Below are 24,756 nucleotides of genomic sequence, written 5' to 3' on the forward strand. Positions count from 1 at the left end.
GACCCCAAAAGCTTACTTTAAAATTTGTTTGAACATCCCATTGTGATGCTGTGTGATGTGCACAAGCAAGTTCATGGATGCACTCTGCAAACCCAATGAGCTGATAACTTTCCGCGCCATCCCAAATATGGTCAAATACGAGCAAAATGGCGATGTTAAACCTTGCATATTCAGTCTATAGTTGTGCATTACTACATAGTTATTTGGGTCTATTTTTAGACAGGCCACATCTTTTTGATTTATATTGCATTGGTGAATATTTCACCCAAATCATAAATCTAATCAAACTTTACTTTGTGACTATACTGTTCTACAGAAAACCCAAGACTACTACAGAATATAATGCAAAACATAATGCCGAGGAGGGAGGGAGGGCTGAAGACAGGTTAAAATGACCATGTGTCTACAAATAACAGAGAAGCAGCAAATCAGCAAATTCCGATGTGTTAGGGAATTCCACATTATGGATACTGTTAGCCTGAAAAGGACAAATAACACATTGAGTAAAGGTACAGGTAAAGTTAGGTATAGGTTAAGGTAGTTATTGTTATGGTAAACTAGAAGTGCATAGTGAGTGAGTGAGTGAGTGAGTGAGTGAGTGAGTGAGTGAGTGAGTGAGTGAGTGAGTATATGGGAGAGAGAGAAACAGGTCCACTGTGAGCAGAGAGACAGTGGAGAAGATTAACCTCTGCTCCTGCAGGCCTCCCAGGGTGAGAAGGCAGCACAGAGTCACACAGTGGCACTACACACTCAGGTCTATAAACAAACACAATCAGTGGGAAAAGTCATTATAGATCACATGTAGACTCAGTAGAAAAAAAATTAATTGTACTACACATGTTTATGACACAGGAGTTGTACTGGAAACCATGATCAGCATGACAACACACACACGCACGCACACACACCAACCACTCTCTTTAATAAATTCATTCTGGCTTTAAGGAGGATCCCCCCTGCAATTATCCAGTCCTCCCTCTTGCAGCTCAACATGTCTATTGGCTGGAAACTAGCCGGCCTTTCTCTGCTCTTTCAGACCGTTGTTCTGGGAAAAGCCTAAAGGGAAACATTTAGATTGGAGGGCTTTTTGAGTCGCGCTGACAGTTGACTGATGACCCTCCATAAAATGACAAAGCATCGCTGTGTGGTGGCCAGTGCGGCCCACTGCCTCCCCATGGGAAACTAATTGCTTTGAATTGTTAACGGCAACATTATTTTTCTGCCAATCATTGCTTTTGAATGGCCCGAAAATGAGCATGAAACAAGTCTTTTCAGCGAACAAAACAGTTAAATGTCCCCAATGTTGATCAAATTAACTTCAGCACTCTGACAATGGACTATATTTGTGTGGAAATAATAGGGCACCACAAAGCAAGCCTTTATGCCTGGATTTCACAGTTGTAATGTAAAACTGTTCTCCCCTGAACCGGACCAGCCACTCTGAATGGGGCTTGGAAACAGAAACAAACTCCAATACACAAAGGAGGGTTTTTTTTTAACTGCAATGAAAAAAAAACCTGTTGGTTTTATCTCATGCTATCATTTCACATTGGTCATTTAGCAGAAAAGATTTCCACCCTCTAGAGAAGTTCCTGTCATTACATCAGCCTGTCTTTGGAAGGAAAATGCTAATAAGCTGATATCTGTACAATCTAGCAGCTAATGGGAGTTCATTTAACATTATGAAAATGCCCAGTTAAACTACTCTTTAAAAAACTGCTTGTGCGCACACAAACAACTCAACCATAACATAAATGGGAAACAATGAACTTTCCACATCAAGCGTACCCGAGTGTCACTTCATGCAGCTTGGAACACACATGGGCACTTTCAAAGGGCAGGAAAGGGAGCGAGGGTACGTTTCAAGCAGAGCCTTTGCTGTTCTCCCATGGAAGCGGCCCTCACATCAGCCCAGGCTATGGAACTGTGCTTTTTTTCCCCTTTTTTTCTTTCTGATGTGACTCAATAGTGAGATCTGGCTGGCTAAACGTTGTTCCTTCTCAGCATTGTTCCCCCGAGGCCTTGAAGCACTTTGGAGATAAACACTATTTAGCAGTTAAAAGGGCCACAGAGGAAAAGGCTTATCAGATGTGTTCTCAATGGGCTGTAAGCTGCATTATTAGGCATGAGCTCCAGATAAGGTGCAGGCTGAAGTTTGATGCTCGGCAGCAGAGCTCTGTCCCCGCAGCGCTGCCGTGCGTGCAGGCTCCAGTGTAGACTGCTGTGAGGATCTCAGCTGGTGGTGTGTTCAGCAGCTCCAACCCTCCCCAATCTTATCCCATCCCGCAATGAGAGATTAGAGCCCAGAGAGGAGAGAGAAGAGAGAGGGAGGGGGAACTCTGGCTTTAGATATTCCCCGTTCCTTTTCCTGCTCCGCTTCTGGGGGTAGGAGTCAGAGTTAGGACAATAGCCAAAAAGATGGTTCCCAACCAGCCACTGAATGGGAACACTGTTGGTGGTAGCGCTTCATTCAAAGCCCGGCCCGGGCACATTGTCCTCCCAGATCGACGGAGGAGAATGGAGTTTGCTGGTGGCTGCCAAAAGGTTAGCAGCCTCTGTGAAAGGACCGACCCATTATTCACTGCCCTTTACAGAGCCCAGGCACCCTTTGTGCTCCTCCTCCCTTCCCTCTGCACTGCTAGCTTTTTCTCACTCCGGTGCTCCGGATCTGCGCCCGAAGGCTTCACCCTAAAGTGAGTGAGTGAGGCGCGATGGCCCCCCCACATCAATATCCCACCCCTGTATCGCTAGCAAGGAATACCAGGGGAGCTGGAACATATAGCGACCTCCTCATCACCACCACCACCACCTTGCCTCACACCACTCACCCCTCATCCCCACCCCTGCCGAAAGAAGAACCTTTAAATGATATGGCCCAGAAGTAACAACAAGGTTACCATCCTCCAACACAAGGGGAATTAGAAGGAGGGAGCGTGGAAACTGCCACTCACGCCAGCACAGTTTCTATTCAATCCCTTCAGCCACCCAGCTAAGACTCTCGCTGCTGTTTAGGTGTGTTTACAGGAGGCCCTTTCAAAATAAATCAACTGGGGGGAAATAGCACAATGAAAGTAGAGGAAACACTATCAAACACAACAGAGCAGAAACAGAGGTGCTTTGGAAACGTGATTATGTCGGTAAATCCAGGTGCGTTAAGATGTAATAAAAAACTGCAAAAGCTGCTGAAACACTGTCACTTCCCTGTCCATTAAAGGCAGCACATTCTTTCATCAAATCAAAAATGAAGTAAAGGTAAAATATGACCTCGCAGAGAAGAATTTATTAAGTGCCTCGTAATTCAGGCCCATCAGAAAGCCTGTTTGTAATGTATGCCACCGATATATTTATGCATGTAGTTATCCAAAGTGGAGGAGGTGGGGAGGCGTGTCGTGCATTCTTATGCAAGCTGAATGAGAGGTCACCTGCTGCCTGGTGGGTATTAGCCTTTTATTCTGTGTTAGCATGGCCAGGTACGGAGCAGGGCTACCACTGTGCACTCCATCATCCCACAGTGCTGCAAATGCATGTCCCATAAATTACATTAGCGTAGCCTATGAATGGAAATCATGGTCTGTTTTTACAGACGCGGACTTCACTTAGATCAGAGGGTAGAAACCCGTACCATGACCATGAAAACTCCAGCTAGAATAATTAAAACCGTTAAACTAACGTAGCCTCGCTCGTGTTAGAGCCACCACTGTATAAATGACATGGCAATGTGCCTGCTATATAATACGATGTCCAGTATAGAAATAGAAATGAACATCCAGCAAAAGGCCAGGCGGTCACAGACAACTGCAGTAGGAAAAATGACATTAAATTTAACTGAAACCCAGTTAAATGGAAAGTTTGCAGATGTGCCTCTGTCTTATTGCCCAGCAGGTCCTGAGCAATAAGACAGCAGCTAAAAGTACTACATCCTGTTTGGCCAACATAGTCTGTAGTTAAAAGATGGACAGAGTAACCCACTGCTTTGCTAACTTTCATTTTGACACGGTGAGTTAGCATTATCCTGCGATATGGACGGCTGCCATCTTACTTTTTGCAGTGACTACATTTTGACAACAGGGCAGATTGCTAAATTATAACCTAATGCTAACAGCATAGGTTAGCAAAGGGGTAGTTTATATTAGAGCATCACACAGACATAAATACATGCTAATCAGTTCCAAATGAGTAAAATAATCATATAAATTCAGTCACCAAAAAGGACAGTTAAACAAAAAATGTTCCAAAAGTCACCAAGACTGCAAACACAGCTAAAATATTCAGTTCAATGACTCAGATTAGCAGAGGTGATACCACCTGTCACTCAAAGCAGCCGTGCCCCTAATAATACATAACTTTAAGCCTTAATACAGCGTACAGTGTGTACATTGTATTAGTTCTAATCAAGTGAAAAATTAGGCATGTTTATCCACTTTAAAGTTAACACAGCAGTCTATGGAGAATGACTCCTTCTAGATTAGTCTCGTGTGGTCTTTTGAGGAATGCAGGAAAGGGTATTTTCTCTTGATGTGTGTGTCGGGGGGATATTCAGTTCTGTTCAGTTAGCCAGGACTTTTGTTGTAATGCCAGTGATGATATTACATGTCACAGTATATTTTATATATTTATTTCTCAGGACCAAAGCAGTGTTCACAAATGGTGTACTGACAAATGCTTGCTTCATTTTCTCTGCTGGTAGAAAAACGACAGAGGTAAGTGTAAGATTACACTACCAAAAACGAAAGTAAAATAACAGAAAATGCTGGAAAGTAAGAAAGATTTAGAGTGAGGGACAAAAAAAGAACAGATAAAGGAGACTTGGGAGTTCACAGACCGTATAGTGAGAAGCCCTATTTCCACAGACAGATGTAATCCCACTGGTCTAAGACTGAATCCCACCAAAAACCTTCTCCACACCTCTCTTGCTCAGTCTAAGCCTTGATTACAATATCAATACAGGTTTTTGCCATGCAACAGAGAAATGGGATTTGTGACTATCAGCTGCTACCTCAATGCAGATATGCAATTTCTGTTGTTCAGGAAAAAAAGACTTTATTAGTTAAAAAAAACATTTCTTAAATCTTTGTAGTCCGTCTCAGTTTTACAGATAAAGAGTGTAAACATCGTGTATAATGAAGGAACTTGTTTTGCAGATTATCTAAAAAATGTGTGGATATCATACGTCTTCCTGCTTTACAGAAACAGAAATGTTGGGTTATAAATAGAGTAAATCTACCTTGATATCTGCAGAATTTGATCTAAGACTAAAGTAAAAAAGCTGGTGACCAACATCTACTGTACCTGTCTAAAACGTAGGCCAGTGCCTTCTGCCTGGTCCCAGAGTACTCTGATGGGCTTTTCTCCCAGGCCACAAGGTTGGAAGCATCATGGAAAAGGTGGATGTTGACCAGATCAAAGGCACTGATGGAGAAAGGTCACATTGTGAGCGATCACTGATGTTTCTAGCACACATATGCATAAGAATACAGCCACAAACTCTAATCTGCCATCTTTCATTTTGTTCTCTCAGAGAAAAACAAGACAGCGATGAACACCTCCCTGCAGATCCTATCTGGGTGGTTTTTTTGTTAGCATGGGGCTTGGCAGGGCAACTCAGAGGAATTGATCTTATCCCACGGGCTTTATTCTGCAGTGACATCCTGAACAAATGAATACATCTGTAGCTTTGACTGTGTCCGATCTGATCTCCCATTCTTCACCAGCCTCTCTCTCTTTGCCGCTCTTGTCAAACGTCACGCTCCTATTAAATGCTTACCGTTTCAGCTCTTTAGTTCTCATGTCATCCCTCTATTAGATTACAATCCCCATCTTCCACCCCTCAGCCACCTACTCCTCCCCCCATTCCCTAGCTCTGCACGCTGGAAGCAGCGATGGTATTCATCCCGTACAGGTTCAATTGCATGTAATGTTTTTTGTCATCTGTCATACGCAACTGCTCGAGTAACGTGATTACGTCTAATCGAATCCCTGCTTACTTCTGCAGCGCGCTGTCCGGAGAGGATTCGGCTATGTGAGTCGCTCTCTCCGTCTGGGTGCGCTGTCTATGATAACCTCACAGAGCAAGACTCCCTGCAGCTCCAGGGTGAAGTCAGACGTGACTGACGTGGCTAGATATTCATCTCTAATCACAGCGATACACTTGTAATGATTCAAGGTTGAACAGTGATGAGGTGGGATGTGTCATTGTGGGGACCTATTAATAAAACTCACCAGTCAGCCATGGCCCATCGAGTTCTGATGAATCCCTTTCTGGACCACTTGCACTGCAGAACAGAGAGACTCAATTTAGCATGACAATTGACAGTGGCGAGGATTTACCACGAGACAAATGAAAGCTATAGAGTCAAATGTTTCACAGTCAAGTGGCAATGTCCATCATCTGGGAGCAGAATTTCTGGTTTGCATTTTTCAGCACTGCTCGAAACTCTGCAGTTCAATTTGGACAGACAGACACATTTCATTAAAAAATTCCTGAATTGTGAGCTTTTAAGGCAATTAAACTGCCTAAGTTACTGTATGGAAACGGGCTGTTAATGACTCTATAAATACACATTTAAACATCAGAGTTAATGGATGAACAGTGGCGGAACGTAAGTGTATTGTAGCAAACATTCCACTACATTTCACTAGGAACATCCATCCATCCATCCATCCATCCATCCATCCTCTTCCAATAATCTGGGGCTGGGTCACTGGGGGCAACAGCCTGAGCACCTCCCTTTCCCGAGCCACCCCCTCGAGCTCACCCGAGAACAGCAAGGCGTTCCCAGGCCAGCCGAGAGATATGATCTTTCCTTCTCCTTGTAGACATGCCCAGAACATCTCACCCGAGAGGCATCTTAGTCAGATCTCCGAATCATTTTAACTGGGACCATATACTATACTGTTACCATAGTTATACCTTTTTTTATGTGTTTAAGTTTTCCATCATCAGTTTTCAAATAAAAACAAATTGATGCTTTGTTATAAGTAAAATTCAGAAAACAGGAAAAAAGAGCTTGACAAGCCAAAACATTAAATTAAGCCAATAATAAATGGCCATTGTCTTTCACCTGTGTATACCAGTCAATCCATTTCATACCTGCTTGGCAACCTTTTCCAGATTTGAACAATCATTTTCAGAAAAACATTAGGACTAAAGGTGGAGTCAGTCTGAGATCAGTCTGTGATTGAATGGGGTCAAGTTGGCAATTACAGTGGAGGAAATTATGATTTGATTCAATCCTGAATTTTTGAGTTTGCTCACTTAGAAAGAAATGAACAGTCTCAAAAACACATTGCATAAAAGTTAGAAACTGATTTATAACTTTTATGTTATATTAATGTTATATCACAATTCTGGCTCCCAGAATTCAGCATTTGATGGTTTTTGTTTGAGTCATTTTAATGTAAGTTTGCTCGGCTAACATTATTTCAGAATGTTCAGTATTTTACAAAGTATTTTAATTTATGTAATAAAATATCGATATTTGGTGTTCCCTTATCGACACAATATTGCAACAGAAAATATTGCAACACTATTCTGTCTATATTTTTCCCCCCCCCAACCCTAATAAATATGAATAAATGGCTTCAGTCAGAATCCACTGCCTACAAAATTAAAATCAAAGCACTGCATGTTCAATGCAAACAAGATTCAACATGCTTTATTAAAACTAACCAAAAAAACAACCACATGAAGATTCATACTTATATTGTACATCAACATTCTTATGAATATGGAGGACTTGGTCAGTCAACCTGAAACATTCAACGCCATAAAAGAAAGAAAGTGGAATGCTATCAGTCTGTTTTTACACTCAGTTAATGTTGAAACGTCTACATTTAGGAAAGCTCTTTGAGAAGCTGGCAGCGCGAGGTGGGTTTTAACCTAGCTCACCTCAGCCTGAACACTCAGTGATCCTGACAGGCTTTTATTGAGTGAGCTGGTCAAGGAAGTTTTTACAAGAAGCAGAAAAATGGATTTTGACCATCCTAACCAGCTGATGTTTTTGGTCGAACGGTGAAGAAGACATCGCGGCAGAAAGTAACACGAAGCATACGTTTCTATCTAGATTCATCATTTTAAGTGAGAACGACCAGAGAACGGTGGCGCGAGTAGCTCTATGGAAAAAGATGCTGGGAGACACCAGGTGACAGCTGCAGTGCAGACATCCACCGTGCAGCTGTTTGATCAGATCAGGCTTGTGGGATCTGATCAAACAGCTGCATCTTTCTCAAACAGCACATGATCAAACAGCACATGATCTTTTTCAAACAGCACATGATTCACCATGAAGCTGGTTATTAAATGAGAGACAAATTGATGTTGCGAGTGTTCTCATTCTGAATAAATAAGCCTCTTTCTCATAACCTCTCTCTTTTTTCCTGCCTCTCTCTCTCTGTGTGTGATACCCCTAATGGGGAGTTAACTGCAGTGATAAATAAACTAATTAAGGGCCAGGTCACATAATTACAAATTGACTAATTTTATTTAAAAAGCTCAGATGCAAATTAAAAGCCTAAGAGGTATTTGATTGCGCCTCACATCCTTCAATCTGCATTAGTATAAGATTAACTGTATCAAATTGAATTACATTAGCATACTTGAATTAATCCATAGTGCCTTGGCAGGATGTATGGACCCAATTATAACTTGCTGTCCCCCGAAATTGTGACTTTGAGAGGAGCATATGTAAACAGATATGATATGATCATGCTGTAGCAAAACCGATTGGCCTCGCACTTCAAAATATACCTATATTTTTTAACTTAATGACTATATTAAAAAGATAAACAGAAGCAAACAGAAGCAATAAGGCTTATGTAGTCACACACAAAAATGCACTCTGAATAACACATTAGTTTGTTGCACGTTAAATCCATTAACATGCTGCAAATGTTTGTCAATGTAAAGTTGAGGAAAGAAAGTATTAAGAGTATGAGAGGATGAGTAGGGACAAGATGAAGAGCGAGAGGTGGCGGTGGCGGTGGGGGTGGAGGGTGGACTTGCTCAGGACCCGTACGAGCACTGACTGCCGCCAGAGACGTTTAATCTCGATTTAATTTAAAGAGCCATTAACTACAATCGCAGCATTAAAATCCATCACTTTCTTGACACCCGGCCCCAGATTGCCCCATTTCCTCCACATATGACTGATTGACCCCCTGCTCCATCGCTCGCTTATAAACACACTCACGACGCGCACGAGGGCGCGAACATAGACAACTATCAGAGTGCATGCTTTAAAAGCATCACTGCAAAGTTTAAAATAATAATAATAATAAAATCATCATCTCTTTATTTCACACAATACGAGTGATTTTTTTGTAGCAGGAGTCCGAGTGAAGTGATTATCTCACAAAATCAATCAGAGCGCGGAAGAAGAAAACGGTGCTCGGCCTATGGGCTGACATGATGACATCACGCTTTGGCTGCGACAGCTGATATTGGAGCGGAGATGATGACACAGATGCTGTCCGGCCCCCATTTAATCATGTGCTGAGACATCATCATCATCATCACGCCTCCCTGTCTCCTCCACACACACACACAAACACAAAAATGCTTTTCCTAAAAGTTTAAGAGTTTTACTAAGAGTTCTTTTTTCCCCTTTTTTAAAGACATGCTTGCAGAACAGGTCGCATGTGAAAATATTAAATATCAGATATGGCTGCTGTAGCCACTGAAGGGGAGGTTGATAGTGGGAGTCGAAGGGCAACCGCCGATCTGACCGACGCCCTTGACCGACCCAAGTGGAGACGACTTTGCAGAAAAGCGGACCCTGCAACCGAGCGGGAAAAACGCTAGGAGGAAGAAGAAGAAGGGCGACCGCAAAAGGTCGCGAGGCTCGCGGTGACATTGGCCGACCTTCCACAGGTCAACGATGGCGTCTCCGCCCGTGACAGTGATGAACGGTGGCTACGACGGTGGGGTGGGGAGAGGTGGGGTGGGGGTCACATCTGTGGATGCTCGGCAGAGTACAGACAAACTGTTTGTGCGAACGCACGAACAGAAAAAAAAATAAACAGTGGGGGTGGAAGAGAAAGTGTGGGATTCACTCAAAACTACGACCATGGAAAAATATGCTGATATAAAATGTCACATGTGACACAGTCAGCACACACACACACACACACACACACACACACACACACACACACACACACACACACACACACAGTACTACCTAAAAACACCCTCCTGCCACTGCTTCCCGGTCAGTCCCCTTTGATTTTTTTGACCTTTCTTATACTTCAGCCCCCCCAGTAAATAATACTATGTTGGGTTATGTTCAGAAAGAAGGCGGGGCAAAGAAGAGTGCAGGACAGAGAGCGGAGGGGGTGACACAAAAGCCTCATGACAGAAATGCACTGTGAGTAATAAGTAATACACACAAACGCTGATTGATTTGAGCCCCTGTAGACAGTCACATTTATCTTTATTCCATCATACGGCGCGGGGTGGGGGGTATCCAATGGCAGAGGGCCGGTTTACATGACAGGACAGTACATGAAGACATTGTGTACGAGTGTGTATGCTTTGATAAAGCTGCACCAGAACTACAGAGGGAGTTGCTCTCTTTCGCCACATGCAGCAGTAAAAACACTGAAATTTAAAAAATGCAGGAAGATGCATTTTGTTCTTTTAACTAATTATTGCAAAAAATACAAATCGCAGTGATTTACTGGTCATTAGTATGTCTTCAGAATTTCGCAAACTGGTGATGATTCTTCTCATGAATCATGACACGCTGCTCTTCCCTACATAAGCTGCCTTTATAGGTTAAAAGTATCAGTGTCTGGAACACTTGCACTGTATTTACTTGGTATTGGATTGATACCAAATATTTGTAGGATCGCAAAGCACTGCTATCTATGTCCCAAAAACATGTAAAAAGTGAAAAAAGCTTCAATTTGGCTCTCATTTCGGCATTAGCCCCTCGTTTATGAGCTCCTTGCAGTCTCATGGATCACGCCTGTCACAGAGAACAGCATCTGTGTCACAGGTGTCTTGTCTGGTGATAAATGCCACAGAGCGTTTTACAGGCAATGCCAGTTTAAATGACTTCATCTCCTTAACGTACACATCACATCTATGAATCACGCGTGGCGTTTAAATCATAAGGAGAGAAGCAAGTTAACTTTCAGCGAGGGCAGAACTTGAAAGTAATCGCAGCCCCGTATCGCAGCGTGCTACAGGGGGCACTAAAAGGGTATGAAAAGTCAGCGCTTTAATGGACACGCTCACGGTGCCAAACAACAAATACAAACTCATACGGATATTGATCTACAGCCTGCCGCCTATTTTCATCCTTTCTCTTTTTTCACCCCCTTCTCTTTACTGTTGTGTAAAACAATCAATAGCAAGGGCACATTAAGGTCTGGGTCGTATACTTTATTTATATAAGGCAATGACAAATCCTTATGATGCAATGGTTTTTGGAGGCGTGTATTACCGCACCACACAAATAAATACATGAATCCCACCGGGGGGAGGGGGGCAAGGAGATTGACGGAATAACGGGGGAGGGGGGGACAAGCCGCCAAATCCATCACCGCGACCTTTTGGAAGAAATAGCATCTGCAATTTTGTCCACTTCCTTCTTATTCAGCATTTCAATTAACGTCCCCGCTTCACTCCCCCCAACGCACAAACACAGCTATAATTCAGGGCGGGATTTCCGGAAAGAAACGACGCTTTGCATATGGAGAGGCCGCCACTTAAATGGGAATCGAACAGAAAGTGTGAAAGTGAGTAACTTCAGAACTTTATGATGCCTTTCAGAGCTGAAAGCAGGGCGTGATTTAGGTTAAGTGAGTAATAAGTAAGATTATCGAGGAAAAAAAAGACAATGTTGGGCTGGATATCAACTCCGTGAGGTCTGAGCCACTTTTCTGGCTATTGGCTCTGCTTGGTCTGCTTGTGTAAAAATGCTTGTGCAATTTCAGCTCTATAAAAAGCAATCGAAATTGCATGCCTTAGGTTTTTGAGGACAAGTTAAACTATACGTGGGCTGCAGGCATATCACATCAAGGTGTTAAAATGATATGGCTGCAAAAGCAGCTTAAAACAAACACCCTCTAAAAGGGTATAATCAAAGCCTCTAGCACTGAGCATCAGAGACAGATCAACTATTATATAATTGTATCATTTATTCACACACTTACTACTTATTATTTTTTTTATAATGGCGTAGATCAGATTGAAGAAGTAAGTTGATTAATTAGTGACAAAAAAATTATACAAAATGAAAAATGATATTAAATTTTATATATGTTGTTTTCTGCTTTATGTTTTTGTCATTTTAACTTTTTTCTTTAATGACTGGAAGAAAGGAAGAAAACTAGCCGCAGTGCCTCTCACACAGAACCCTGAATGTAGAGATGGATTCATGGGTGGGATGCCATGAATGGCATTTTGCTTTAAACTAACACAAACACTCCACACTCCCGCCATGATGTCACCAGCTGTGACACATTATTAATGGGGGACGGTAAAGGTAAGCCACAAGCTGAGGAAAGCGCACATCTGTCTCTGCGGCCAACCTGAGCGGCGTGCTGTCACTCGAACACCTTCCCCAGAGGATTCGAGACACCTGCCCCCTGTGTCCTTTTTGATGACTTTTAATGATGCACTCCCACATCTCTCACAAGACCTACTCCACACACACCTATCGTTATTCCCCCCCCCCCAAAAAAAGGACCGAAGCAACTGGTTTTGGACTCCCTGTGTGTGGCGTCCTGTCCGGTCCAAGATCCCCGTGTAATAGGATTCCTCAAAGCTGCAGATGGATGGCAAATCTAGGCGGTTTCATCTACTAAAAGAGGGCATAAATCACGAGCGGAGGAAGCGGGGACGAGGCAGGGGTTATCACCAGTCTGCCTCCCTCGTGAGAGCTTTGCATTAAAGCATTAGTGAAATTAATTCATCTTTCATAAGAGGTTTGAGCAGTATCTGTGATCTATGATAACAACCAATTTCTCACTACGGAGGGGCCGGAGGAGGGAGGCAGGCACGGAGGGGGGGACAGGGGGGAGAAAAAAAAATACTCTGCGACCCTGATAGACTACACAAATCTGCTCTTTTTAAATGGGCTAACATTATCTGGAGTGCTGCTCTCTGGAGCATCATCCCAGATTCATATCCCAGCCGGGAAAGAGGCATAAATCACCAGGCAAAACTTTTCTCATCTGTACACCCCCCCCCCCCGCCACAGACACACGCACACACCTACCTACACGGCACATACGCATGCATACACACACACACTTCTTTTCTCTCTATATCACTCCCATCATCCTTCTCAGCATACACCGTGCCAGCTCTGTTGTGCCGGTTTTCTTTGCTTGTCCTGTTAAATGCAGAACAATGCTTCGCTGCAATCATTTTAAATGGCTTTGCGCCTCAATCAGTGTAATTGGTTTTAGATCATCTCTGGAACGGGACAGAGAAAAAAACTGAAGTTGTTTAGGTATGTAAGTATGTGTGTGTGTCTAGGGTGGCTAAGGGTAGGCAGATAGGTGGGTGGGTTGAAGGGGGTTGGAGGGAGTGGGGGGGGGGGGTCCTGCAGTGTGTGAAAGAGACGGAAATTGGGGGGAAGTGTGTGAAGGGGGCCGTATCCATCTGTTTTGCATATATTTGCGGAGGCGGCCGTCGGAGCATGGTTGACAGATGAGTGGGGAGTGCGGGGATGACACACGGGCGGTCGTGCTCTTTATTACTATATCAGCACAGATATGCTCGGCGCCCAGCTCCCGTCTGACGGCGCACCGCACATCGAAACCAGAAAACTGAACACAGGCGGTGTGAGCAGGGAACTGCTCCACGGGACACGGGAAACACAACAAGGACTTTTTCTCTTTGAATTCTTTGTGCTGATTTGTCTTTAGATCAGTCAACTGGGTTTCCCTGAAGTAGGGGAGAAATCTGACTGGAAAAACAAAAAGCTATAAAAACTGCAAAGGAAATAAGCAAACTAAATATATGAATATTCAGGTCTGTATTGGATATGCATTAAAAATGCAACAAATTGATGTATATACAGTACATAACAATAAGTGGGATTTCATACATCAAGAAATACACATTTTGAGCACACATAACCTTCCACTGTAAATAAAACATCTGTCAGCCGGCATCTCGGGAGAAGGCTGTCAGCCAATCGTGTGTGTTTATTACAAAACCCACCTCGGGAAAGTAGTCCTGTGGAAACTTTGCCTTCTCCAGTGTGGGTGTGCTTTCTAGTGTCTCTGAGCAGGTTTCCTTCCCGACCACCTTTCTAAATTTCTTGGCTGAAGAGGAAGCGAGGTTGACAGTGATGAAGGGAGAAGAACGGGGAGAAAAACACACACTGTTACAACCACAGAAGGTTCTTTTTTTAACACTGTGTGAGTGAAGTGTGAGTCTTAATCTTCTAATTAGACTGATTCTTAAAGCTATTTCAGCTTCATCAGACAACTGCCCCACCTGCTGGTCAGAATGAGGAACGCCTGCACTCGGACGAGGAGGACAGACTGAGATGTAAAGTGAGTAAATGCCTGTCTTTGATATTATTGGATCACTGTAGTGGATTAAATGCTGTAGATTTAAAACACTGCAGTCCCTGAATTTTCATTATATTCTGTCATAGGCCGTGTGTACACTTATACTAAAAGATGTTGATGTTAAAAATAGTCAAAGTTTACAATAACAATGTCAGTTTATGTAGAAATTCAATCTTTACACTGCTCTGAATACTCTGTTTCACAGGGTTTTTTAAAACTCTTGGCTCTGTATGGGGTCATAGAAGGTTTCGTGGTCACCACAGGCACACAACAGCTGTTTAAAATCTTTAGTTTGCGACTTAAAGTCAGCTAAAGTGACTTCTTTCAGGCAGATGATGATGACCCCTCTCCTAAGCCCAGTTAAGGCCTTACTATGACGCAAGGCAACTTTAGGAGAGTGAAAGTATAAAAACGTAGCACTGGATATGGGAATAACAGGCTCCTCTTCACCCTCCTCCACTTCTACACCACCCAGGGTTAGGGGGATTTTAATCTGTTTGGAATTCCTTAATGGAAAATATTTTAATAGAAAAAATATAATGCCTAAATGTATGACACTTCACTTGAAATCTTCTGCTAAGTTTCAGAAAATTTGTCTGAAAGTTTGCATGTGGCTAAAACAGTCCCAGCCCAACTGGACAGGCCACCAGCTCAGAGATCAGAAGATTTTATTATTTGCATTTCGTGCTCAAACTAAAATTGCAAACTGACTCTTAAAAACATGGAGACTGCTAAAACAAATTATGCCCGATTAGCTGCTAATGTACTAACATCTGCAGATGCCCGGTGCTGTGATTTTAAATCAAATCTTAATGTGTGTGCACATGGGTACATGAATGCGCCTCTGCTCTCTCTTGTGACCCCTCCCCTTCCTTCGCCCTGTCCTTCACTGGGGTAACTGGTGCTAATGCTGACTTGGGTCTAATAGGAAGCGAGGCGGCTCCACATCTATATCCCCTCTTTAATTAGCGTGGTCACCGGCCCCCTGGGCCCTCTGACACCGCAGGCTGATGAGACGGCCATAGCTGTCCAATAACCTGCTGCACACCATTACTGTAGGCCCGAAATCGTATGAATTAAATCCTAATATTTATAAGCATTACCATTCTGTCCCGCTCCCTTTACATTATCCTCAAAGCCCATCACAGCCTACTGCTTTTGATGGAAGCAGGAATAGCCTGCAAACGGTCGCATGTGATATGCAGGAATGTGATAAAGGGGAATGAAGAGAGGATAGTGGTCATGATGTATGTGTGTCATGTGATGGAGAGAGGTGGGGTGAGGCTCACCTTTGAAATCAAACTGTTGGATGTTTTTCAAAGAGTCGTGGATAAAGTATAAACTTCCAAGAGCCTGCAAGAGAAGAAGACTTTTTTAAAGACATTTATTTATCAACTTTTTGTTTTGTCAGGAGCTAAAAGTCCTTCAAAAGCTTTTCACACCGTCAGTGTTTAAAGGACTGACCTGATGTGAAAATGCCTAATAAACTGCGCTGAAAGCAAAGCCAGCACAGATCTTCCACACTCCACAGCACACTGCACAAACACTACACACACCCCATCCGGCTACACAACAACAGGTGCACCGTGCTCTCGGTACAGTACGCTCGCAGCGCGGCCTCTGTGCACCCTATTCTGGAGTCTTCTAACGTGACGAGTCAACAATTTGAGCTTTCAAAGGACACATTCAGATGGACTTTTCAATGAGCAAAGATCAACTTCAATAGGCTTAAAATCTTAATTTTCCCTGTGAACAATCAGGAAACTTTCCCAGTCGGTGGACGAGCCAATCAAAGTCTGTGGGAAGAAGTGAGAGTGGTGCAGAGGGGGATTTGATGCGGTTCACAGTCCGCTACACTGCTTTTCTGTTGGCCTCTTTACATTTAGGGCAAATCGAGGCAAAGCTCGAGCTCAATCCCCTGTGTCTTTGAGATAGCAGACCTTTGATTTAGGATAATTCCGAGTCTCCTTTTCCTTCAAAACAGAGCCAGAGAGCGGAGCGGAGCTTCAGCTATGAAGACCAGAGCAACCAGATTAAAACGTAAGTGAGTAGAGGGAGAAAACTATTGCAAAAGAGTGAGAAAGATAAGAGCGAATGTACAGGAAATGATAGATGAGTAATGGTGGATGTGACGGAAGGAAGAAGGAGAAGAAATCAGAAGCGAGGGGGGGGGGGGCTCAATGCATGATCTTTTCCCGTTTTTTCCGCACTCTTTCCAACACGCTGGGAGAGAGTTCGGGCCCGGCCTGGCCTCTGCATTATTTATGAGCGCCCAGCACATCTTGAGATTAAACATTTGCTGATTTGTCAAAAGCACAAACACGAGGTCCTGCCCATCTCCTTGACATATAAGTTCAGCCGACAGAAAACACTGTCGCACATTTAATTGATGAGAACCGCGCTTGGTGACCCGAACCACTGCCGTCAATCCCTCTCCTGCTCAGACGGAGGCAAAAAGGAGGAGGGGGTGGGGGGTGGGGGGGTGGTGCATATGAGAGGGGACAGCGTTGGGCGAAGGCAGGACTCAAGGTCGCAGCTTCCCATTGCGAGAGGACAGCTTCCAGGAAGGCCCCCCTACACTTATTTGTGCTCACTTGTCTTTATGTTCTCTTTCACCTTAAAGTGCCAACAACGGGCCTGGACACAGAGATGGATAGGAAAGCAGGGCCAGGGAGGCATAAAGGTGCCATTTGTCAAAATGGTGCCACTATGCTAACTGCTGCTGTTTGTGTGAATATTTCACAGAGTAGAGGAGTGAAAAGACCATTATGCCGTATTATTGTGATATATTTCCTTTTACAAAAGAAGAGGAATTTTCCTTTTTTATTTTTATTACAAATTAATTTGCAGCTGCATTTTTTGTTCTATTTACCACCAGGTCAAAGTGCCTCTTACTGCTAGATTAACTGAAAATTAATAGACAAAAATGTTAGCAAGTCATTCAGGGTGTAACTTTGTTACCAGGCAAAACTGAATAAAATAGACTCGTGTTCGTCATCTGTTCAAGCAGAGCATTTTCTACTATAATATTTTATTAAAAAACCCAAAACTTAATTATTTCAGGGGAACGGTGATGGGCAGCGTCTCTGATTTTGAAGCCTGAACCAAAAATAATTATTAGAAAATTAGATTTTTTTAAACTTCTGACAAGTTAAAAAAGAAAATTATAAATGTGCATATATGTGTTTCCATTTGTATCATTTTTGCTACATTTGGCATTTTTGTTTTTCAGGAAAAACACACACACATTGATGTGGTAGAGGTCCCAAAACCTCACAAAAACTCAAATACGACACACTTGGTGTTAAAGGGTTAAATAAATAATTAGTAATTAATCATTTTGTGGAGCTCATCCAAACATAAAAGTAAAAAATAAACTTTATAATAAAGATTTTATAATAATAATAATCTAAACTTTATTTTCTTTAAAAAAAAAAGCTGAGGCTGATACCTCCACTTGCCCCCAGCACCTGTGACTACCAGATATAAAATTAATATGACATCAAACAAACCCGCATGAATCAATTATCAAATAAATTATAAACAACTATGCTTAAGTGGCTATCCGTGTAATCGCAAAAATCTACTTAACCCTCAACCCTAATAAATATTCATCTGACACTGGGGTTCAGATCCCAGCAGCAGCTGCTGGGCTCCCTCTCCTCTCCTCTGCCTGCCTGCCTCTCTCCCGCACTCTCCATGAAGAAGCTATTATATTAGCAGGGCGCAATTAATCCATTTGTCTCTTTACATGACAGGCTCAAAATATTCATTAGGGCTGGACTGCGCTGACAGGCCATGCTTATCTTTTACCAGTAGCTTTACAATGGCCTGTGTCAAACGTATGTTTGTCACGTCCCTCTTTATTGATTAGCTGCCAGATTCACTTGAAATAATTAAAAGTATATTTTACATATTTATAAACCCCACTGCCACAGCGGCTACTTAATTTTCCATTAGTAAAATGCAGTCTATTAAGTGCACCATGAGGTCCGCAGGGGGAGGTAAGGGGGAAATGAGTAATCACTATAATTGTAGACAGAAAGACAATAACCGCGCCATAAAAGCTGGGGTTTTATGACTCGATCTGGCAATGCTATCTCTTATCACAAGTCCTATTGGCTGCACCACTCACAGATAAGGGCGCACTGACACCACGGCGGCTGGGCTCGCGCTCTCTCCATGCACGTGTGCGGTTGACATTTCCAGAACCCCCCCCTACCGACCCGCCACCCAGCAGATACGGCCTGAACAAGTCCCAATAGACTGGCTGGTGGAAAATAGAGACTTGAGAGCGGCAGTACATAGCCTGCATACTTTGCTCCGCTGAATGCTTTATCGATACCGAGGGCTGCAAAAATTAGTTTTGGCTCGTGAAGAGAAGCAGGAATTCTGTGACCTCTGAATAGATTTTCTGCGTTTAATGTGAAAAATGAGCCATAAAGCAAACATAAAAGTAATAATTTTTCTTCAAGGTCTCACCTCCAATCTGTGCTAAGGGAGAGTGGGCCAGTCCCCAGGAGAGCTGACACATACACACTCCGGTGTCATCGCTGTATAGCTTCAGAGGGTAATGCTCTGCTGCCTCTCGGACACTGTAGTGCAGCTCGTGGGTTTGTAGAGGACGACGATGAGAACACGCGAGCAGTACGGGTGTTAATTAGAAAGCAGGTGATGCAATTAAGTGTTTATTGTGCATTACTGCTTCTTGTGGCAATAGAAGTCAGTGATTCACATCTGTGGATGAGGACTGTTTGTAAAAGGCTGGATTTACTGCTCTTTGGGCCCTTGTGTTTTTTGTTTTTTTAATGCCAAAGGTCTCTAGGGCTGAACAACCAAGGCGCAGTGCCAAAAACTTCATTTCCTGATGGATCATTTGAAACTGGCCCATAGACTCCCAATAGCTTGCACTAATAAGTATAATTACATCCCAATACAAAAAATGGTTTAAAAATGGGGGATTATTTTAAAATAATTGACACATTTGGATTTTGTTAAAGCTTTCATGCATGCAGCTTCCTGACCAGGCCTGGTATCATTAGCTGCCTGTGGTGGTCCCCGGTCTGTATCCAGGGTTTTTCTCCACAACACATGACAGCTGACAACTCCACTCGTTCACATGTGGTCAGTTCTGACTTGTAAAAACACACACACACACACACGCACACACACACACACACACACACGCACACACACACACACACACAAGAACAACAACAACATAGTGGTGGCCAAATGCTGTCACTGAAGCTTTAGCTTTAGAGCTGGAACAACGTAGGATTTTTAAGATTATTTTAATTCTATTGATTCTTCCATCAACTGAGTAATGTTGAGTTTTGCTTTATTAATGTGCCATAATAAATGTTCAAAAGAGAAAAATTGCAGGTCTTTTAAAATTAACTGCTCATTGATTTCCTTTCTAGACATTGCAATGTCTTAAACCGCATACAGCATTGTGCATGCCATTTTGAAATAAAAATAAAAATGTTCAAAAATAAGTATAGAATCTTAATTACATTAGTTTCAAATACAATAAAGTAGGCAATCTCAACTAAGACACAAAAACATTACCTTTACTCTGTCTTCTTGGAAGGCTTTAGACGTTAACGGGAGGCAAAAATAGTTCTGATAGTATTTTACTGTGTGCTAGTGAACGAGTGTGTTTTTGTAAGCCTTTAAAGGACCATGTGGTGGTTACACACTGAATAACATTCTGATGATGTAAATTTTAATTAAGGTTATAATAATAATGAAATGAATGAGTCCAACCTTTATTTTATTTTTTTAATATTATTAGATATTAGCTAAAATCAAATTTTGTATCATTTCACATTAAATGGGGAACATAATTTCTGGCTCCATGTTAAATTATGACAACATCGTCATCATTGCTGCTGTTGTGCTCTCAGTCTTTTTGTGTAAACACCGAGGCCTGCCCGGGAACTTTTTACTCACAGGCGTGCTTCCAGGCGTCTGCTTTAAGAGTAAATGTGGGTGAAACGTACGCGTTTACATGGCGACGACAAAGTTTAAACGAAGAATCGAAGCAAAAAAATTTGTGTCGTGCATTTTTCAGAATCAAGTTGAATGTGAAATTTGTTTTTTTACACTCCGCCTGACTATGTGGTATTCCAAACATGTGTTGCCAAGAAGGAAATCGTGTGCCCTCTGGTGGACAAACGATGTAACGTCGACATTCATATCATGGTTGAAGGTTTCTCCCATATACTCTTTACTGTTTTCATTGTTAGTTTTCAGGCATTACAAATGTCCCAAGATATGAACAAACAGCTCACATTAGCCTGCTGATAATTCAGTCAGTGCAGTCTAGAAGCTAACTACGTACATGCATGCTATCTTTTGGATACAGTCTATAAACCGAAGTCTTTATAGCACATTTTTATAGTTTTTAATCTTTTCTTTGGTTTCTTTGGTATTCCAGTGCCATTTTTTTCTGTAACACTGCAGTTCACTCGGTCTCATTTTAGACTGCAGTTGTAATTCTGGCCTATTTCAAGCTTAAAATGCAGCTTCTCACAAGTAAAGTCTTGTTTAATGAACTCAGTCTCGTGCTTAATAGGTGCAAACTCAGTGTTAACAGGGACTGGCACACAGGCATGGTGAGCTGGTTTGCATATGAATGACTGCGGAACACAAACCTCAACCTGAGTCAGAAGTTCTGAAGCACTCAGTCCAAACCTTTTAGCTAGTTTAACTATGGCAGGTGGCGCTCTGTTGCCATTTACATTTACCAGCTGAGGTGCAGCACCGTCCCAGGTTTGAGTGGCAGTCCCATAGGAAACAACACAAAAAGTCGTTTCGTGAGGCGCTTCCTGAACATTCTTTGCGGAGACCAGCCACCAGGCCCAGGCTCTTCCAGCAGCCACCAGGCCCAGGATCCTCCAGCAGCCACCAGGCCCAGGATCCTCCAGCAGCCACCAGGCCCAGGATCCCGCAGCAGCCACCAGGCCCAGGCTCTTCCAGCAGCCACCAGGCCCAGGATCTTCCAGCAGCCACCAGGCCCAGGATCCTCCAGCAGCCACCAGGCCCAGGCTCTTCCAGCAGCCACCAGGCCCAGGATCTTCCAGCAGCCACCAGGCCCAGGATCCTCCAGCAGCCACCAGGCCCAGGATCCTCCAGCAGCCACCAGGCCCAGGCTCTTCCAGCAGCCACCAGGCCCAGGATCCTCCAGCAGCCACCAGGCCCAGGATCCTCCAGCAGCCACTAGGCCCAGGATCCTGCAGCAGCCACCAGGCCCAGGCTCTTCCAGCAGCCACCAGGCCCAGGCTCTTCCAGCAGCCACCAGGCCCAGGCTCCTCCTGCAGCCACCAGGCCCAGGCTCTTCCAGCAGCCACCAGGCCCAGGATCCTGCAGCAGCCACCAGGCCCAGGCTCTTCCAGCAGCCACCAGGCCCAGGCTCTTCCAGCAGCCACCAGGCCCAGGCTCTTCCAGCAGCCACCAGGCCCAGGATCCTCCAGCAGCCACTAGGCCCAGGATCCTGCAGCAGCCACCAGGCCCAGGCTCTTCCAGCAGCCACCAGGCCCAGGCTCTTCCAGCAGCCACCAGGCCCAGGATCCTCCAGCAGCCACCAGGCCCAGGCTCTTCCAGCAGCCACCAGGCCCAGGCTCTTCCAGCAGCCACCAGGCCCAGGATCCTCCAGCAGCCACCAGGCCCAGGATCCTCCAGCAGCCACTAGGCCCAGGATCCTCTAGCAAGGCACCAGCAAGTAAATCAACAGTGACTTCAACGGGCCATCACAAGGAAATACCAATCTCATCATTTTCAAAATGCCACCTAAAAAAGCAAACCCAGGAGTTGAAGGCAATTAACCAGTGAGGTTAATTGCCAGGACAGGCCGGGTTTCGGCAATCCTCAAGGGTGCTTCGCAACCAGTGGGCCTTAACGCTGTTAAGATGCCGCCTAAGAGGAGCAACGTTAATGAGGAGGAACTGGAGGACATAAAGAAATCCCTAAACTTTATGTCTGAAGAAATAACAACAATTTCCAAACAACAAAAACTGATACTCAATTTAATGGATGATATTAAAGAACTAAGAAGGCAGAGCAAGGAAAAGGACAAGAAGATTGCTATGCTGGAAGGACGGGTGTCAGATCTGGAACAATATTCAAGCGTAAATGATGTGATAGTGACAGGACTGGAAACCAAGCATCAGACATACGCACGGGTAGCAGCATCAGAGAGAGGGGAGCCACCCGAGCAAGAGCTACACTCTTTGGAAGAGCAGGTAATGGCCTTCTTTAAAAGCAAAGGTATAGAAATGGACAGTAAAAATATTGAGGGATGCCATCCTCTTCCGAGAAAAAATCAAATACCTGCCATTATCATTCGTTTTGTTAATAGAAAACAGAAAAAAGAACTGCTCAAGCAAGGAAGAAAGCTAAAAGGTACAAATGTTTATTTAAATGAACACCTAATCAAGAAAAATGCAGACATTGCAAGACAAGCAAGAATATTAAGAAAACAGAAGAAAATACAGTCAACTTGGACGTCAGACTGTAAAATATTCATTAAGTTAAATGGAACACCAGAGCAGGCTAAGGTTCTAGTCATCAAAGAGATGACTGAACTAGAAAAATATAACTGATAAATGCAAAGCAGTGCTAAATATGATGGGACCGTCCAAGTGCACAACCAACGCAGATGTCTGACAATTTTCAACTAACAACTCATATAGATATTGAAAATAAGACATTGATGTATGACAGCAACATAGATCCTGATTGTAATTTCTTTAACAATAAGACAAATGAATGCAATTATTATACAAATGAGCAACTTAAAAAGGAATTCAAGGTAGAACAGGGTATAACAATGGTTCACTTTAATAGTCGAAGCTTATATGCAAACTTTCAATCCATCAAAGACTACATAACACAGTTTGAACAGCCATTCAATGTGATAGCCATATCGGAGACCTGGATAACTCCTGGAAAAGAAGAAGACTTTAAAATAAATGGATATGAATTCCTTCATGTAGACAGGATCAACAAGAAAGGAGGTGGGGTGGCACTTTACATTGATTAAAAACCTAAAGTACAAAAGAATGGGAAGAATGACAACTGTTATTGATGGAGTGATGGAATGTTTATCAGTGGAAATAAGTATAGAAAAAAGGAAAAACCTAATTGTCAGTTGTATATATAGAACACCAGGATCTAAGATTGAGATATTTAAGGATAATATGGAGGACTTATTTACAAATATAAATCAGAAAAGAATGTTTATTTGTGGGGACTTTAATATTGACTTATTGAATCCAAATCATAATAAGAGTACAGAAGAATTTATTGATTCCATGTACAGCATCGGTTTATTTCCACTGATAACAAGACCGACCAGAATAACATCTCATTGTGCAACTCTATTAGATAATATATTTACAAATATAATAGAAGGAAAGATAAAAAGTGGGCTGTTAATCAATGATATAAGTGACCATTTACCAGTCTTTGCATCTTATAAATGCCATTATAAAGTGAACAACGATGGACATAAGATTATTTACAAAAGAATAAGAACAGAGAAGACCTTAAATTGTCTTAGAAATGAACTTTTAAAGCAAGATTGGAATATTGTGTATGAACAAACAGAAGTTAATAAAGCTTACGAAGGATTTTTAAGAACATTTAACACATTACTTGATAAAAACTGCCCAGTAATTGAAATCAATAGGAAACACAACTATGCAGGAAGACCATGGATGACAAAAGGACTACAAAATGCCAGCAAAAAAAAGAATACCTTATATCGAGAATTCATAAAAAAGAGAACAATAGAAACTGAAATGAAGTATAAAACTTACAAAAATAAATTAACTAATATAATGAGATCCTGTAAAAGAGAGTATTACATTAAAAGGTTAGAACACAATAAAGATAACACAAGAGATAAATGGAATGTATTAAACAGAATAATCAAAAATGAATCAAGGAATAATGATTACCCTGGATACTTTATAGAAGGGACAAGAAGTATTAATAACATGGAAGAGATAGTAAATGGCTTTAATGAATTCTTCGTAAACATAGGGCCAAAACTGGCAGAAGAAATAAAGGTTGATGGAATAGAAAGGGACACTGGTGAAAATATTGAAAGGAATAGTAGCTCAATGTTTTTAAGAGCAGTGGAAGAGAAAGAGATTTATGACATAGTAGAGGACTTAAGAACAAAACCAGTACAGACTGGAATGATATTGATAT

At 42.7% G+C, this 24,756-nt stretch overlaps 1 protein-coding gene across 2 annotated transcripts in view; it reads right to left on the minus strand.

Moving 5' to 3' along the window:
- The window catches only part of inpp5a (inositol polyphosphate-5-phosphatase A), a 161,504-nt gene that overhangs the window by 48,592 nt on the left and 88,156 nt on the right, over nucleotides 1-24,756 (minus strand). For both annotated transcript variants that reach the window (XM_023155623.3, XM_004554565.3), the window contains exons 5-8: nucleotides 15,825-15,888; nucleotides 14,180-14,283; nucleotides 6,220-6,272; nucleotides 5,290-5,409 (exon numbers count right to left, since the gene is read on the minus strand). In XM_023155623.3, the coding sequence (XP_023011391.1) occupies nucleotides 5,290-5,409; nucleotides 6,220-6,272; nucleotides 14,180-14,283; nucleotides 15,825-15,888 (341 nt within the window). The remainder of the gene's footprint in view (nucleotides 1-5,289; nucleotides 5,410-6,219; nucleotides 6,273-14,179; nucleotides 14,284-15,824; nucleotides 15,889-24,756) is intronic.

This window comes from Maylandia zebra, linkage group LG13 (assembly GCF_041146795.1).
Source record: "Maylandia zebra isolate NMK-2024a linkage group LG13, Mzebra_GT3a, whole genome shotgun sequence".
NCBI classification, from domain to species: Eukaryota; Metazoa; Chordata; class Actinopteri; order Cichliformes; family Cichlidae; genus Maylandia; species Maylandia zebra.